This window comes from Balaenoptera musculus, chromosome 9 (assembly GCF_009873245.2).
Source record: "Balaenoptera musculus isolate JJ_BM4_2016_0621 chromosome 9, mBalMus1.pri.v3, whole genome shotgun sequence".
NCBI classification, from domain to species: Eukaryota; Metazoa; Chordata; class Mammalia; order Artiodactyla; family Balaenopteridae; genus Balaenoptera; species Balaenoptera musculus.
Window position 1 is genome coordinate 22,694,830 of NC_045793.1, and position 19,100 is coordinate 22,713,929.

Sequence of the window (19,100 nt, forward strand, 5' to 3'; positions counted from 1 at the left end):
CTGCAGTGAACATGGGAGTGCATATATCTTTTTGAATTAATGTTAATGTTTTCTTCAGATAAATACCCAGAAATGGAATTGCTGGATCACATGGTAGTTCTATTTTAATATTTTGAGGAACCTCCATACTGTTTTCCATAGTGGCTGTACCAATTTACATTCCTACCAACAGTGCAGAGGGTTCCCTTTTCTTCATGTCCTAAACAACACTTGCTGTTTCTATCTTTTTGATAGTAGCCATTCTTAGAGGTGTGAGGTGATAGCTCATTGTGGTTTTGATTTACATTTTCCTGATGATTAATGATGTAGAGCATCTTCTCATGTACTTGTTGGCCATCTGTATGTCTTCTTTGGAAAAATGTCTGTTCACATCTCCCCATTTTAAATCAGATTTTTTTTTTGCTATTGAGTTTATGAGTTCTTTATAAATTTTGGAAAATTATAATATTTTGCCAATCAAATTGGCAAAAAGGAAAAAAGGCAGTCAGTACTTGTAAGGGATATTGATATTCTTGTATACAGGAGGTAGAATAATAAATTGATTCAGTTTTTCTAGAAAGCAGTGTGGCAGCATTTGTTGAATGTTTGAAAGGGTTTATCCCTTTGATCCAGTAATTCCACATCTATGGAATTATCCACAGAAAACAATCAGAGATAGCACAGAAATACTTATATACAATGATGCTTATTGCAACACTGTTTACACTAGCAAAAAGGAAAAAACAACTTGAATGACATTGTTAAAAATGATCTAATTAATCATGTTATAGTCATATTATGAAATATTTTAATTTTTTGAATATATTTTTGAGACATCTTTAATGATATGGAAAAGTCTTCAATAAAGTGCTAAATGAAAGTTGGATTCAAGTCTGTGTATTCCCTGTAGTCTCTTTTAAAAATATTCTAAGTATGTATATAAAAATATATGATTGGATATACACTGATATATTACCAGTAAGTTATCTCTGGGTGTTTGGAATTGTGGCTATTTATTTCTTTAAAGTTTTGATAATTTCCAAGTGTCCTAGAATGAGTATGTATAATTCAGAGTCCTAAGATATATAACAAATGTTATTTAGAAAATAGTTATTAACAGTTATTAATATATAGTTGTTAATAGTTACTAATTATAACTCATTCAAGTGAATCTGGTATTTGTACAAGAAAATAAATTTTGGAGGAGGGTACTTACGTTTAACCAGCAGTTGTGTTGAATGTAGTTTCATAATATTAGTAAAGCTTTCAGCTGAAAATGACACAAAGCCAGAATTAAATAGTAAACAAACAAAATAAGCACAGAGTAGCTGGTGTTGGTTCAGTAGTTCAATAGTGGCAGGGCTGGTGTCTCTTAAATTCTTTGGGACATCCTCACATTATTGCAAAATAAGATGCCTGAATTACTGGCAGTGCACCATTCAAGGTGGGAGGGGTACCGGGAAGGGGGCCAGAGAGAGCCAGCGCCGTCTGCCCCTTTTATCAGGTATGCAAAAGCTTTTCCCAAGGCAATTTTTAGATTTTATTTGGCACAGCTGCGTTATGACTAACCTTAGGAGGCCAGGAAAGTGAGTATATAGCTTTTATAGCCCAAGGGGCAGGCTTGGGAGAAGGGATTAAAAATGGGTATTGGATCAGTCAGCTAACAGTGTGTGGCACAAATACAAAACAAAACAATCTTCACTTAGATTGCTAGATTCACTAAATATTGGAAAAATTAAAAGTAGATTAATCAACTGTTGATTGAGGGTTTTTCGTTCCTTTGTTTAGCTGTTAATACTTCCATCTGAGTCCTGTTAGGCCGCTTTGAATTATGGTTTGCTTCTCGTTCGTTTTAAGTGATTAGTAGATGTAGTAGGCAGAATAATGCCCCCTCCACCCCCAAGATATCCCTGTCCTAATTCCTAGGACCTGTGAATATGTTACATTACATGGCAAAGGGGAATTAAAGTTGCTAATCAGCAGATAGGGAGAGTATCCTGGATTATCCAGGTGGGCCCAATATAAGGATAAGGGTCCTTAAAAGTAGAAGAGGGAGACAGAAGAAAAGGGTCAGTAAAGAGATGTGATGATGGAAGCCAGGTCAGAGGGATGCACTGTCGTTGCTGGATTTGGAGACGGTGGAAGGGGGCCATAAGCCAAGGAATATGGGTGACATCTAGAAGCTGGAAAAAGCAAGGAAATGGATTTACTCCTACAGCCTCCAGAAGGGAATGCCATGCTGCTGACACCTTGATTTTAGCCCAGTAAGACCTGTGTTGGACCTCACCTTACAGAACTGTAAGGTAAAGAAGTGAATGTTGTCTTAAGCCTCTAAGTTTGTGGTAATTTGTTACAGCAGCAATAGAAAACTAACAGATTTTTGCAGTATTTAAGTGTATCAAATCAATACATTGTATACTGTAAAGTTACGCAATGTTATATGTCACTTATATCTCAAAACTAGAAAAAAAACTAATAGAGACTTTGGTACCTGGAAGTGGGGTGCTGCTGTAACAAATACCTAAACATTTGGAAGTGGCTTTGTAATTGGGCAGTGAGCAGGTGCTGGAAGAGTTTTGGGGAACATGATAGAAAAAGCCTACGCTGCCTGGAACAAACTGTTAGTAGAAATATGGGCGTTAATGACTCTGCTAGACTCAGAAGGAAGTGAGGAGCAGGATAGAGAAAACATTTATCATATAGCATTGTGAACAGACTGTTGATAGAAATATGGACATTAAAGGTGTTGCTGGTGAGGGCTCAGAAGAAAATGAGAAAGGTATTAGAAACTGGAGGGAAGGGGATCCTTGTTATATTGTGGCAGAAAGCTTAGTGGCATTGTATCCTGCAGTTAGGTGGAAAGCAGGGCTTGTAAGCAACGAATTTGGATATTTAACTGAGATTTCCAAGCAGAATGTTGAGGTGTGGCTTGGTTTCTTTTTGCCACTTGTAGGGTAATAAATTGAGGAGAGACCTGTTAAACATGAACCAGGAGATCTTGATAAATACTAAATCGTTAGGTTGTACACCTGAAACTAATATAATGTTGTATGTCAATTACACCTCAAAAACAAAACAAAAATAAACCAGGAGTTGTTGATTTTGGAAATTGTCAGCCTACCAAAATGTCAAAGGATGCTAAAATCAAGAGATGTGTGTTGGGAAAGCCTTCTCTAGAGAAAAAATCAGTTACTCTACAGCCTTTTCCTAAAACCTCAGAAAGATTAAAAGGTCAGTGTATTCACTCACACAAAACACTGAGAGATGAAGGGTGTGACTCATAGATTCCCTCAGCATCTAAGCAGAAGCCAAAAATAGAGATGGGATTATCTAGGCAAGATCTGTGGAGGAGCCTCTTGTCTAGTGGAGTGAGTCTCTCTGTACGTGTATGGTAGTCCCACAAGACTCTTGAGAATCTTATACCAGCAGAAACACTGCCAGGTTGGACTGAAAGGAACAGAGAGGTGAAGTGAAAGAAGGCTGTCAGAGCCCCAAAATTCTACAGGCAGGAGACAGGCTGATAAGACTCCTCAGCTTTAAACACAAGCTGCCCTTTATAAAAAGGAAGGATGGCTCAGAGGGCGGAGGCCCATAAGGTAGAGCTGAGAACCATAGTGAATTCTGCCACGACTTGAAACCTCTTCCAGTTTGCCTGGCTGGATTTCAAAATTGCTTGGGACCAGTAACTCTTTTTTATCCTTTCATTTTCTCTTTTTGAACAGGAACGTCTGTATGTGTTATCCTATGGCAGTCCCATCTTTGTGTTTCAGAGCAGGGAACTTGTTTTTTAGTTTCACATGTCCATGCATGGAGAGGAATTTTGCCTCAGGATAAATTATACCCAATCTCACCCATCCCTGATTTAGATGATTTTTGATGATAAGATTGGGACTTTTGAGTTGGGTGAGATTTTGGACTTTTTTTTTTTTTTTTAATTTTTGACTACACCGCACGGCACGTGGGATCTTAGCTCCCCAACCAGGGATTGAACCTGCGCCCCCTGCATTGGACGATGGTGTCTTAAACACTGGACTGCCAGAGACGTCCTGAGATTTTGGACTTTGAGTTAATGCTATAATGTGTTGATTTGGGGGAGCTCTTGGGATAGGGTGAATATATTTTGCCTATGAGATGGATGCAGCCCTGCTGACACAATGATTTTAGCCCAGTGAGACCTGAGTTGGAATTCTAGCCCATAGAACTAACTGTAAGATAATAAATACATTTTTGTTGTTTTAAGCCACTAATTGTGGTCATTTGTTGTAGCAGGAATAGAAAACTAATATATTAGATGACCATTCTGCATACATAGACAATTGTGTTAGCTTGGTAAGAAATCATGGATATTGAGAAAACCTGAAGGCAGACACTTCACAAAAGAGTATATACAGATAGCCAATAAGCACACGGAAATATTCTCAATATTATTAGTCATCAAGGAAATGAAGATTGAAACCTCAGTGAGATACCTTTTCATACTCACTAAAATGGTTAAAATAGAAAAGCCTGACACTACCAAAATCAACAAACCTGCTCCAATACCAAGTATGGAACTTGGTGTATGGAACAGCTGAAGCTCTCCTACGTTGTAGGTGGGAATGTAGAATGAATGATACAACCACCACAGAAAAAGTTTGGCAGTTTCTTATAAAGTTAAACATATACCTACCCTGTGACCAGTAATTCCACTGCTAAGTATTTACCCAAGAAAATGAAAATCTTTGGCCACAAAAAAGACTGTATAAGAATTTCATAGCAGCTTTGTGATAGCCCTAAACCAGAAACAACCCAAAAGTTCATCAACAGGAGAATGGTTAAACCAACTGTGTTATCTTAATACAGTGGACCACTACTCAGCAATAAAAAGGAACAAATTGCTGTTTCAAGCAACAACACAGATACATTCCTAAAATAATATGTTGGAACAAAAGAAAACAGACACAAAAGAATGCATGCTGGATGATTCTATTTATGTAAATTCTAAGACCAGTCAAAACTCAGTTGTGGTGACAGAAACCAGAAGTCTGGTAGGTTGGAGGAGACTGACTGGAAGTGGGCATGAGGGAACTTTCTGAGGTGATGGAAGTGTTCAGTATTTTATTTTGGGTAAAGGTTACATGAGTGATCACAATTGCCATCTAACTGAACACTTAAGCTGGCATTTTTATTGTATATAAATTACAACTCAGTTAACAAAAAGAAAAACATGAAGAGATTTAGTTAGTGGCGTAAGGATGGTCAAGTATATTGACAATCTGGTTATACTGTTCTACCCCTGTCTGATGAGACTCACCAGTGAAAAGCTGCATCTGAAGATTGCTTAGAATTCTGGAAATGAGTCCTGAGGAATGACCCATCACTCACATGGGGAGTAGCATGGGGGAATGGGTTTCAGTATGTGATTAGTTACATCCCTAGTCTCAGAAAATCAAATGAACAGTTCATAGGCCATGGTTTAGGAAGAAATGAAGGGGCTGTAGAAACGGCTGTCTGGCAGGCAGTTTTGATATCAATTGTGGGAATAATGTGAGGATTTGGGCAGGGGGAGGATAATACTTAGCTTCCTAAGGGAACCAAGAAGCTAAGACCATCCACAGACTTGGTAAGAAATATTCAAGCCTGAAACAGCTTTTCTACTTGAATGGTGCTGCTGTCCTTGACGTTATGTCTGCCAGGACTTGGTGTAGAGCGAGAAAGGAAATGAGATACTATTCTAATCTGACTTAGCCACCACTGTAGTGAAACTTCTCTCAAAGATTTCCAGTAATCTTTTTTTTTTTTTTTTTAATTTATTAATTTATTTATTTTTGGCTGTGTTGGGTCTTCGTTTCTGTGCGAGGGCTTTCTCTAGTTGTGGCAAGCGGGGGCCACTCTTCATCGCGGTGCGCGGGCCTATCGCGGCCTCTCTTGTTGCGGAGCACAGGCTCCAGACGCGCAGGCTCAGTAATTGTGGCTCACGGCCCCAGTTGCTCCGTGGCATGTGGGATCTTCCCAGACCAGGGCTCGAACCCGTGTCCCCTGCATTGGCAGGCAGATTCTCAACCACTGCGCCACCAGGGAAGCCCCTCCAGTAATCTCTTAATTGCAAAATCCCAAAGCTGATTTTTCAGTCTGTATTTTAATTGACCTCTCTCTTAGTTTTAATATGGTTAAACACTCCCTGAAGTTCTACCGTATTTGGCTTTCAGAACCATAGTCCTGAATTTCCTCCCATCTCTGATTATTCCATTTTATTCTTCCACAGAAGAGGCTGTTTTATTCTGCCTGTCACCCTAAATATTGGCATTCCCTGGGGTTCACATCAATGCTTTTGCCATTTCCCAAACTCATCATGCTATTTGATACCCTGTATCACTGTACATGTTTCTCCCTGTGCCTGCATTTATCCTATTTCCTTTTCCACAAAGCTCAAACATCATTTTACATATTGATTTTCCTGTTCTTGACAGGTTAGTCATTGTCTCCTCTGCTGTTCTTATAATACTTCGTTTTAACCTCTATTCTAGTGTTTAGTACATTGTGCTGTAATGATTTGTTTACATGTTTTTCTATCCTCTGTACTGTTAGTTCCTTGAGAGCAAAAATTATATCATATATGACTTTGTATCATTAATTCTTAGAAAAGTGCCTTGCATGTATTAGACACACATTAAAAGTTTGTTTCATGAATTAAGCACAGGATAATCCATTTTCTCACTTCAGTTAAGGGAGCTGAAATCATAAGGATTATTTGTCTTTCTCTATCTCAAGACAGCACTCACACATATGAAGAAGTGGAGAAATATGGGTGTATTAGTTGGGTTTCTCCAGACAACAGAACTAATAGGATATATATAGATATATAGAAAGAGATTTATTATGAAGGATTGGCTCACGCAGTTATGGGGGCTAAGCCCCATAATCTGCTCTCTGTAAACTGGAGGCCCAGCAAAGCCAGTGGTATAGTTCCAGACCAGACCTGAAGGCCTGGGAACCAGGAGTCCTAATTTCCCAGGGCAGGAGAAGATGGATGTCCCAGCCCAAGCAGAGAGCAAATACTCCCTTCCTCTGCCTTTTTATTCTATTCAGGCTCCTAACGGATTGCATGATGCCCATTCCTATTGGTGAGGGTGATCTTCTTTACTCAGCTTACTGATTCAAATGCCAGTCTTCTGGAAGCACACTCATAGACACACCCAGAAATAATGCTTTACCAGTTATCTGGGCATCCCTTAACTCGGTGAAGTTGACACAGAAAATTAACCATCACTGTGGGTTTAATGGGAGTTGAGAAACCTTTCTGTATCCTGCCTCTTTCCTGTCCAGTTGACAAGCAGACTGCCCTGATTTATTTGGATTCATACTTATTCTCTTTTAAAATGAAATTGTGGAAAACATTTGAGAGAAAATCATGAAAATGATGCCAAGTCATAAAACTCCTTTCTCCAAAGCCTAATAAAATGAACACCAGTGAGTAAAAGGGAAAGTCAGGGTACTTCTGATTCTGGCCAAGATGGAGTAAGGCCACGGCAGGCCATGTCTCCCAATGATCACAACAAAAACCTGTGGACAAAAGTACAGAAAGTGACTACCTGAGGCCTTTGAAAACTGAATAATAACAGTGAATTTGAGGAAAGAAAACAGTAATTAATGAATAACCAGTGTGGTAACAGTGAGTTTCATGTTTATTTTTCCTCTTTATACCCCGCGTTTGACCCAAGAGCAGGCTAATTGGAGAACTGTACAGTGGGACGAGTCAACAAAGGCAGAAGCCCATCTCTCTAGCCTGAGCACAAGTTAAAGAAAAGACCCCTGCAATCTGGAGAGCATGGGGGAGAATCCTTGTTTGTTTGTTATTGTTTTTTTGTTTAATTTCTGGTTCTGCCTTGAGGCCAGTCCTAGTTGTGGAACACTACTGTGACGTGACAGCAGTATTTCAGACACCTGAAACCCTGAGATAAGACCTGTCTCTGAGAAAAGGGGCCCCTGGCATGTGAAGAGTGGGGGGAAATCCACGTTACAGTTGACCCTTGCAACAGGAGTTTTGAACTGTGCAGGTCCACTTACACATGGATCCTGAGGAACCATGTATAGGGAGAGCTGAATATAAGTTATATTCAGATTTTCAACTGTGTGGAGGGTTGGCACCCCTAACCCCTGCATTGTTCACGGGTCAACTGTATTTTTTTTTTCTTTCTTTTATCTCTTTGTCTTAAGGGCTCGCTTCCAAAGAATTGTGCAGTAGCACAGGGAGCTAAAACTCTGAGAGAATCTCATATTTCTGGTGAGAAGAACTGGGAAAAGGAGTCCTTGAGAGCCAGAGAGTGTGGGAGAAATGACATGCACGGAAGGCCACGCAGAACTTGCGATCTGAAACTGCCTTGAGTGCTTGGTAAAACAAAAGTCAGCATTCCTCAGAGGCTTTTAACAGGACTCAGAGTCTCATGACATAATATTCAGAATCTGCAGATACAATCCAAAATGAGTCAACCAGGAAAGTCTGACCAGTTCTCAAGGGGAAAGATAATCAATAGATGCCAACCCTGTTATTACCTAGATGTTGGGTTTATTAAAGAGTTGAAAGCAGCTAATACAACCATGCTCCATAAAGGTGAACACTCTTGAAATGAATAGAAGAGTAGAAATTCTCAGCAGAGAACTATATATATAAAAAAGAACCAACTGAAAATTTTAGAAATGACAAAGTACAACATGCAAAATAAAAAATTCATTGGCTGGGCGGTCTAAGCCTCTGTAGGCTTGTTGGTTCTTCTCCATGGACCCAACCGAGCACTTATAGAGCATTTGGGAGAGTCCTGAGGGAGAATCTCCCTCAGGGTAAAGAATTGGGAGCAGGGAATAGCAGCTACCCTGGCAGGGATATTGACCTGCCCTTGGATCCTTTTCCTCCGTTTCCCCTCTGAAAGAAAAGCCTTAAGCTGTAGGAGGAATGGCAACACACACTCATCTTTAGATCCTGGTGAAAACTCATTGCAATTGTGGGAAGGGAACAGGGGGAAAACTTTCTACCCCTGGGGGAGTGATAAGACTATGCACTGAGTCAACTGCAGTTCTAGAAGGGGCAGAAGTGAAGGCCACAACCCTAAGATCCAGGAACAGGGTGCCTGCCTAAGACAGCCTTAATTAGAACAACAAAGAACAGCCTCCCATCCCTACCCGCCCACTGCACTGAGGGATAAGTAAGTAACCTGCAAGAGACCAATCCTCTCTGAGGGGCTGGGGGAAGAAAATACCAAAAGCTGAGGGTAATCATTGAAAAAAAAAAAATACTCTGTCACACCAGCCCTCAACCTAAACGTAGGATATCACTAGAGGAATTTGGAGCCAAGCTTGTGGAGCACTGAGTGTTACAAGAGCAACAAGAAACCAAACCCAGTCCAACTCCCAAAGAGATTAATTCAAACCCCTGAGCTAATGGCTTAGCAGGAGGAAACATGTCCCCACTTCAAGGCATGTAAACAATTTACTTCATCTTTCCTGTCCTACACGAGATGTTTGGCTTTCAACAACAAATTAGAAAGCCTAAGAAAAAAACAAGAAAAAAAGAATACTCTCAAGAGACAAAGCAGTCAGCAGAACCACAGTCACCACTATTCAACATTGTACTAGAGGTATTAAGCAATGCAGTTAGACAAGAGAAACCAATTCGACACATAAGAGTAAATTAACAAAGAAATAAACTCTCTCTGTTTTTAGATGATGTGGTAGAATACCTGGAAACCCTAGACAATGATAAAATGAACTCAAACAATAGAAGAATTGAGTGGGGTAGCAGGATATAAAATTAACACATAGAAATCAGTAGCTTTTATGTAAACAAACAACACGCATAGAACCCCATTGCAACAACAACAGAGATTGAATACTTAGGAATAATTTTGCCAAAAAATGCACAAAACTTAGGAAGAAAAAATTTGAAGCCCTGAAATGCTCAAAGTATACTTGAACAGATGTAAAGGTATCCCCTGTTTTGAATAGGTCAGTTCAACGTTATAAAGATTTTAATCCTCCCTAAATTAATTTATAAATTCATTTCAATCCCAATAAAAAATCCAACAGGTTATATTACAGAGTTAGAAAAGTTAATACTAAAGTTCATGTGGAAAAACAAACATGTAAGAATAGCCAGGAAATAACTGAAAAAGGGAAAACCGTGAGGAAGGACTAGCTCTACCAGTCAGTGAAATACTAAGGGCTGTACAGTTAGAACAGTGTGGTACTGACACGTGTATAGACAAAGAGACCAGTGGAGTAAAATTGTGTGATGACTACGTAAAGTGTCAACTCGGCCGTGCTGATCTACATTTTTCAGAATTCTCTGATACAAATGGAAAGTACAGAATTAGACCCAAGGACACATGGAAATTTAGTATATGACAAAGGTGGCATCTCTAATCACTGGGGTAAGCATGTACTTTTTAATACATGTTGCTGGGACAACTGAGTAGCCACTTAGAAAAAGATAAAATTAGATCTGTATTTCGCATCATATACATGAGTAAACTCTAAAAAGATAAGGAGTATAAATTAAAAAAAATGAAATCATATAAGTACTAGAAGAAAACATGAGTATATTCCTCTTTATTCCTCTTTGGTGTAGGGAAAAGTTTTGTAATTATGACTAAAATCCAAAGGCAATACAAAGGATTGATAAATTTGACTACATAATTTTTTAAAATTGCATGACCCAAACACCATAAAATATAGATAGAATAAACCAGGGGTTTGCAGTAGGGCCAAGTTGTGGTATAAACAGTTATTCTTAATTTATTGTCATGGTATCCTACATGACATTGCCATTCATTTTATGGCAAAAGCGGAGTGATAGTGGGCTCGTGACTAGGAGGGAGATGAGTAGGAGCAGACAGCCTGATGCTATGATGAGATGGCCTATTGAATGCTCAGCTGAGGTAGTAGGTTGGAGGAAGGACTGTGTGAGGTTGGGGAATTCTCCTCCAAGATGCCATATATCCATTGAATCGATTGCCAGTGTATGGTACTGTCACCAAGAAATAGAATAGGCAGGTCCAGAAATCAAGAGGTGGAAGTAGGACTGGCCCCTCTAACCCTCACTCCCAGTGACTCACTTGTAGAATTTATGCTTCCCATTCTCACCCCAAATGTGTATTAGAGGTCCCGGTTCCCAGGGGACAATGTTTTCAAGGGGTGAAAAGGGGGAAGCATTTAACCCATTGACTCCTGGTTCCCGTGGGTGTGGATTGTCTCCAGCACAGAAACATCCCACACTTCTGGATTCTACATGTCTGAGTAACAGGTTGGCAACCTAAGGCATCCCACACTGCAGAAGCAGAGCAACCCTGGGGCAGGAAGTGAGCCAGTTTGCACACTTGAAATGATGACTCCTATTGGGTCACTTTGTGTTCTTCATGCTAGTGGACCAGCAGGTAATGAAAGGAGCTGCTATACTCGTAGAGGTAACTGACCTTGATCCCTATGAGGATCTAGGGTTGTTTCTATATAAAGGTGACAGAGAGGACTGTATCTAGAATTCAGGGTATTCACTTGAGTATATTTTTGTGTGTTCACGCATGGGAAAATGTTGACTAGGGACTAGGGAACAACCAACGGTCCAACCAGGGTAAATCCAACAAAGGGCTCAGATCCCTTGGGATAAAGGTTTGAGTCACCTGCCAGACACATAACCAAGATGAGATGAAGTGCTGGCCAAGAGTGAGGGAAATAAAGAATGGGTGGTTATAGGAAGGAGATGATGAATATCAACTATGGCTTTGAAATGAGTTGTAGCAGTATGGGTTGTACCATGTTCTACTCATCTTCCAGTCTCTTGTAGAAATAGTGGATGGTTACCATCTTGAAGACTCAGTAATAGATTAGATTCAATGGAAGACATGTTCAAATGTGAGGGGTGCAAAGGATGGGCTGTATTGGGTGCCACTTTTGAGCAACCTCCCGTTTCCTCAGCCTCATCTTTGGTTCCAGCTGTGGCTGTGGTCAACATTGCCATGTAGGGTCCAGCTCACTAGCATCGATAGTGCCTCACTTCAAGCATGTCCTGTGCGTTTTGCTTCCTGCCCTGCAATTCTTGCACACTCACTGAACTCACATGTGTGAGTTAACATGTGAATGTTAAGAGAATGGGGAGTTAACACTCTGGGGTTAAATCTCTACCAGGGGCTAAGAGCTAGTGGATAAATTCTTTCCTTTTCATCCCTTGAATGTGTGGTTTCTGAGATGTATTTCATTAGGCTTCTCAGAAGATTGGTCATTAAATAACCAGTTGCTTGTGGCAGTGACACACTAGAGAAAACTTCTTTGGGTTGACTTTCCCTCCTCCTTGGTTTACTTCCTTATCTTTTACTTCTCCCTCAGAACACACTCCCAAATAAACTATCTGTATGTAAGCCTTTGCTGTCAGGGCAGCCCAAGCTAAACAGAAGTACAGAGCAGGGGTTGGCAAACTATGGCCCGTGGCCAAAACTGTTGCCTCATTTTGTAAATAAAATTTTATTGGAACGTAGCCATGCCTTTTTGTTTATGCATTACTATGGCTACTTCCGTGCCATCAGCAAGTCAAGGAGAGAGGACTCAGGAACCAAACCTGCCAAGCCTCAGTTTTTTAATCTAATTGGAAAATGCAAATATTTGTGAAAAAGACCGGTTGATAAATTATTTATCCCCAAACAATGGAAATCTGTGCTACCATTAAAAAGATATTTTAGATATACTATTTAGATATTTTAATATATATAAATATCTAAAATTTTAAAACATCTGCCTATAAGGAAAGATTTTCAAGTTATATTATTGAGTAAGATTGAAGGTACCAGAAGAGTGGTGATCCATTGGCATGCATTTTAATAAGTCTCTGTGGTTGCATGTATTTTAAGAACTTCCTTAAGAAAACATAAGCAACTGTTCACAATGGCTGTCTCCAGTTGAGTGGCACTACAGGCTAGGGTGGGTGAGGAGAGACTTAGACTTTATATTTTATACCTTTTTGAATACTTCGAAAATGGATTGTTATATGAGTGAAATACTCTACCTAATAATTGAAAAATGAATGAAATTGAAGGACTGTCAGTTATTCACAACTTTCTCCTCTTGGTGCCCTAATGGAGTGAGTTGGAGTTGGAGGCCATTTTGGATTATGTGAGGGAAGTTGAGTGAGGGAGGAGGTGGATAGTCAGTTTGAGGGTAGTATAAATGCACAGAGGACAAGAGAAGGAAGGGTAAAAGAGTGAATAATCTAAAGGTTAAAAACCTTTTAAAATTACGGCCATGAAATTTTGTAGCTCAGTCCACACTCCTCTGCCTGTTTTTGCAGCTCCACAGAAAGGTCTGAAACCATTGACAATTATTTTAGAAAGCCATTCCTGAGAGAGCGAGACCTCATGAAGTAATCATTTTAGTCAGTTTCTTTTAAAGAGTTATTTTTAAGTCTGATGAGTTTTTGGGATTTTGGGGGATTTCAGCCTGAGGCTCTCTATATCATTGTCTGTTTTTTATGCCAGTAATCAGTATCTAAAATTATGTATATATTTAGTTTATGTGATTAATATCTCTTTTCCCACTGGAATGTAAGCTCCATGAAGGCAAAGACTTTGTTTTGCTCACTGCCGTATTCTTTTTTTTTTTTACATCTTTATTGGAGTATAATTGCTTTACAATATTGTGTTAGTTTCTGCTGTGTAACAAAGTGAATCAGCTATATGTATACATATATACCCATATCTGCCTCCCTCCCACCCTCCCTATCCCACCCTTCTAGGTGGTCACAAAGCACTGAGCTGATCTCCCTGTGCTATGCGGCTCCTTCCCACTAGCTATCTATTTTACATTTGGTAGTGTATATATGTCCATGCCACTTTCTCACTTCGTCCCAGCTTACCCTTCCCCCACCCCATGCCCTCAAGTCCATTCTCTATGTCTGCGTCTTTATTCCTGTCTTGCCACTAAGTTCATCGGTACCAATTTATTTTTTTTTATAGATTCCATATATATGCGATAGCATACTGTATATGTTTTTCTGACTTGCTTCACTCTGTATGACAGACTCTAGGTCCATCCACCTCACTACAAATAACTCAATTTCGTTTCTTTTTATGGCTGAGTAATATTCCATCGTATATATGTGCCACATCTTCTTTGTCCATTCATCTGTCTGTGGACCCTTAGATTGCTTCCATGTCCTGGCTATTGTAAATAGTGCTGCAGTGAACGTTGTGGTACATGTCTCTTTTTGAATTGTGGTTTTCTCAGGGTATTGCCCAGTAGTGGGATTGCTGGATCATATGGTAGTTCTATTTTTAGTTTTTTAAGGAACCTCCATACTGTTCTCCATAGGGGCTGTATCAGTTTACATTCCCACCAACTCACTGCTGTATTCTTAAGATTTAAAATAGCCTTCTACCCAATAGTTTTTATATTTATCCAAGAAAGACACTCAGTAAATACTTGTTTGTTTGTTTTGTTTTTTTAAAATAAATTTATTTATTTATTTTTGGCTGTTTGGGTCTTCGTTTCTGTGCGAGGGCTTTCTCCAGTTGTGGCGAGCGGGGACCACTCTTCATCGCGGTGCACGGGCCTCTCACTGTCGCGGCCTTTCCCGTTGTGGAGCACAGGCTCCAGACGCGCAGGCTCAGTAGTTGTGGCTCACGGGCTTAGTTGCTCCGCGGCATGTGGGATCTTCCCAGACCAGGGCTCGAACCCGTGTCCCCTGCATTGGCAGGCAGATTCTTAACCACTGCGCCACCAGGGAAGCCCCAGTAAATACTTGTTTAATCAGTAGTTCCATTAAGATAATTATGGGGACAAGTGGAATTAGCTAGGGGTGGCCTCCACAAAAGAGAAAACTTTAATCTTACGGTAACCAATTTGATTTTTCTCAGTCTGACTAAGGACATGACTGGAAAGGAAGATGTGTACCGAGGCCCAGCCATCAGGGCTCTCTGCAGAATCACTGATGTAAGTTCTTTGTTTTACTGAGGTGTCAAAGGGGACCTATGTTTATCTGCAGGTGGCCATGTAAATTTAGTAGGATTCCCTGTCTGACTTTGTGAATCATCAGCAGAAGAGAAACATGACCACCAGAAAGGCTTTTGTGGCTCCAGGTTTTTTTTCTTTTAGATTGTTTTTTCCTTTTGTTTATTTAGATTAGTCTATTTCTCTCTATATTTACCCTCATGGACTTTTGTCATAGGGCACATTGCTTGCAGGAGACAAAAACCCATGTGAATTTAGCTTAAAAAAAAAAAAAAGCTTTATTTCAAAATACAAATCTCTCAGAATTTGAGGTAAAGCTTACAACCAGAACAAGAAATAGGGTGGCTCTAAGGAACTCAGCAGCAAGATTCTCAGATATTTACTATTATGATCCATCGTTTACCAGGCTCAAGCCCTCTCATTTAAGTATTTAAGAGAAACAATCTGATTAGCCATCAGCCAGCCAGTGGCTTGTTGTCGACCTGGGTCCAAATGAGGTGTTTAACCTTGACTTAGTCTGTTGTATTGGGAGGGATGAGGTTATAGAGTATGTTAGGCTGCCCCTTTCTTGGAACTCTGAGAAGGAAAGGTTAAAATGAAAGACAGGCTGGGCATTGCCAAGCAAATTGAATAGTATTTCAGCTATATTCATGATAGGGTGTATTTTATGTATATGTTTGCAATCTTCTCAAATTTCAAAGGTTGAGCAGGATTAAATGGTAAATCTGGATCCTAGGAGGAGTAATAGAAATGGTTTAGTATTTTTCAATGCTCAGTTACTTTATTGTGGTTGCTTTTGTTTTTAGCATTAAACTGATACCATAAGACTTGACCATTCTAGGGCTAGCTAAGACTCTCTTCATCTAAGTATTGATCTTGGTGTATTTACGCATCCTTACTTACCTGCCACCACCTTCCCAGTGTTAAGCTTTCTTCCAGATAAATTAAAAAGAACTTTATTTTCAGAGGATTTCCTATTGAGGACTCAATATAGTAGCATATTGCACATTTAATTTCTTATGAATCTAAAATAATCAGAGATTACAGTTGATTTATAGGACTCTCTGGGATCCATATAAAATACATGCCCCACACTTAGAGGTATCTTCAGGACTTTAAAAGCATCCCCATTTAGGAATTTCTTTTATAATATCCCTGATAGGTTCAGCCTCTACTTGTGTATTTCTTCCGAACTGGGATTCTTCACTTTGAGACAGTTTATTTCATTGTGGAACAGTTATTCCTCTTCCTTACAAATGTTCCTTCTTGAAGCTGCTGCTTGGTTGTCTGGGTTTTGCCCTCTGGAATCTGATTATTATATGATAAGCCTTTTAATGCATTCCAAATATTTGCACAGAGACAAATATGTGACTTGTTTTTGTAAATTATTTTGAAGTGGTAGTTTTGGATGAAAATGTTTTGCTTCAACTGCTTTTTCTTTATGAATGTTCTCAGGGAACAATGTTGCAGGCCATTGAAAGATACATGAAACAGGCCATTGTGGATAAAGTCTCCAGTGTATCGAGTTCAGCATTGGTATCTTCCTTAGTAAGTGAACAAGTAACTGGTTCTCACGCATGGTACAGTTTCTAGTTGCAAAAACAAAGTATCACTATGATTCTCTCACAAATGAAACATTTTGAAATATGTATACATTTCTGTTACTTTATACAATAATGCTTTATCTGAAAGAGGAACATTGAGCAATTAAAATGGGCAGTTAAAAACATGAAATTTTCATATGTTTGAAAGGTTTTGGTAATCAGAAAGCTATGTTGTGCATATAATACAGGTGGTGGTTTAGGGTGGGATGGGGATCAGGGAAGAAACTGAGCTAATCTCTTTCTTTAAATCGTCCTTTATGACCTGCCCTTCTACCTCTTGTCTCTTTGTCCTCTGCTTTTGTTGGTGCCCTGTGTCTGCAGTGTCCTTCAGTCCAAAGTCTACTGTCCCATTACTAAATTTCCTCCCAGGAAGTGCTGTTTGTTTTAGTAATATCTTTTCTTTCTCTTTTTTATCAAAACAAAATTTATTCATGACAGCCTATCACATTGTATTTGATTAAAATTGGTTACTAATGTGTGAATGGATTAGATCATCTGAATCACGAGAGTTGCTGGTTCTGGAATATAATTGGTCAAGTTTTACAGCAGGTACTCTACTTTTTTATGGTACTCTGTTTTTTCTTCCAGGTGAGTTTCCTGGAAGTAAAACCTATAATGTTAACATTCTTTAAGTACCATCCTATTAATTATCCATTCCCTCCCCGTCCTTCCCCTCTCATTACTTCCCTTTATACACCTTTCCCAGCCACAAACATATGCTCACCTTTGCAAAGGGGTCTTGGAGAAAGTGTTTCAGGTTTATTAGTTGTCTCAGAGACTTGAAATAGACTTATAAAGCTATAACATTGTTTCTTTTTTTCTGGAAATGTCTGTTAGTGATTTTCCAAGAAAACTAACTCATGTTTCTAAACTTTTAGTGATTATGCATGATCTGTTCTCAATTTTTTCTGTATTTAGCACATGATGAAGATAAGCTATGATGTGGTTAAGCGCTGGGTCAATGAAGCCCAAGAAGCTGCTTCAAGTGATAATATTATGGTCCAGGTACTGTCATTGAATCACCTTAGCTTATGTCTCCAGATCATCTTTCTTTAACCCTACATTTTAGGGGCAGTTTATTGATTCCCCAGATGAGTATTAGCTAAAGGCTAATATTAAGCAGCATAATATTAAGTATATATTAGTGCATATTCCCAAGTGAGTATCCCACTAATTATGATTACCACTGTAGGCCCTGCTATAGTGTTTAGTAGAAACTGTAAGAATATTTGAGAAGATTCTTATATTCAGTGGTAGTTTGAGATGCTCGTTCCAAAGGTCATAATTCATTTCAGTCCTTTGTTTGAAAAATAATTTGTGAAGAAGGATGTTCAATTCCAAGCTTTTCAGGCCTTGATTATATTAGACATCAGAAAAACAGTAAAGAGTAATTATCACTTTGTGAAGCTTTAACTGTTTTGTTGGAAAGATCTCCTTTTGATATTCATTACGCTATTCTTAATTAAAAGGAACAAGATTAAATTCTTAACTGGCAATTTTATGTAAAGTACTCCATTTATATTTGAGAGGGTACTTATTTATCCTCTTTTAATGTTTACTTCTCATGTTAGCATATTCACTTATGAGGAAGTAGAGTAGTAATTTTTCCCTTGGGAAACATTCTCACCTTCCTAACTCTGATCATTGTGTTTTCACACAAAGTGCCATGATAATTACATGCCATAAGCCTACTTCAGGAGATTAATCCTTTAACCACTAACATAACCACAGATGATTTAAATCCACTAAGCAAGACCTGTAACACTGGTAAAGCCTTGGACCTGAGAGCCTTTGTACTAACGATGGATGGGGCAACGCTGAACCTGCTAGAGCCATCTTCAGATTGTATGTCACCCCCTTAATACTTACCTAATCTGTATTAACAACTTATGAGGGTAAATTAGAAACTCTTATCCTTTCAATCATGCCTGTGTTTGATTCAGTATGAAAAAGATATTCTATTTGTATACATTAAACTTGGGTATCTTTTTACTAAAAATGTATTTCCGTATGATTCTATATTTATGTAAGTTTTATTCTCTTCCTACTCAGCCTTCTCTCTATATCATATTCTTTTTCTTGTTCTTTAGTACCACGCGTTGGGAGTTTTGTATCACCTTAAAAAGAGTGATCGCCTTGCTGTTTCTAAGATGTTGAATAAATTTACTAAATCTGGTCTCAAATCACAGTTTGCCTACTGCATGTTGATCCGAATTGCCAGTCGCTTACTAAAAGAAAATGAAGAGGGGTAAGTGTTTTCAGCTAAACCTAAGGAATTTTCCATTTGCTGGTTAACATACCTCAGAGTTTATTTCCTTTATGAATATTTTTTGGGCAATGCCGACTTTACAGATGGATTTGGTGTTTTCCAAATTAAGAAAAAAATTATGGGATTCCAAGAATCACAACTTTTATTTTTACTTTAATGTATGCTCCAGCATATATACTTAATAGATTATGATTGCTAATAATACAATAAATAACAAACTGATATTGAACAAAAAATATTTATCATAGGTTATATAGTAACTAAATGTGAAAGCTGGAAGTGAC

The 19,100-nt window shown here is 38.9% G+C and overlaps 1 protein-coding gene across 2 annotated transcripts in view; it reads left to right on the plus strand.

Moving 5' to 3' along the window:
- Positions 1–19,100, plus strand: part of COPG2 (COPI coat complex subunit gamma 2) — a 137,724-nt gene that overhangs the window by 19,813 nt on the left and 98,811 nt on the right. For both annotated transcript variants that reach the window (XM_036864135.1, XM_036864134.1), the window contains 4 exons: positions 14,850–14,925; positions 16,399–16,491; positions 17,466–17,552; positions 18,638–18,795. In XM_036864135.1, the coding sequence (XP_036720030.1) occupies positions 14,850–14,925; positions 16,399–16,491; positions 17,466–17,552; positions 18,638–18,795 (414 nt within the window). The remainder of the gene's footprint in view (positions 1–14,849; positions 14,926–16,398; positions 16,492–17,465; positions 17,553–18,637; positions 18,796–19,100) is intronic.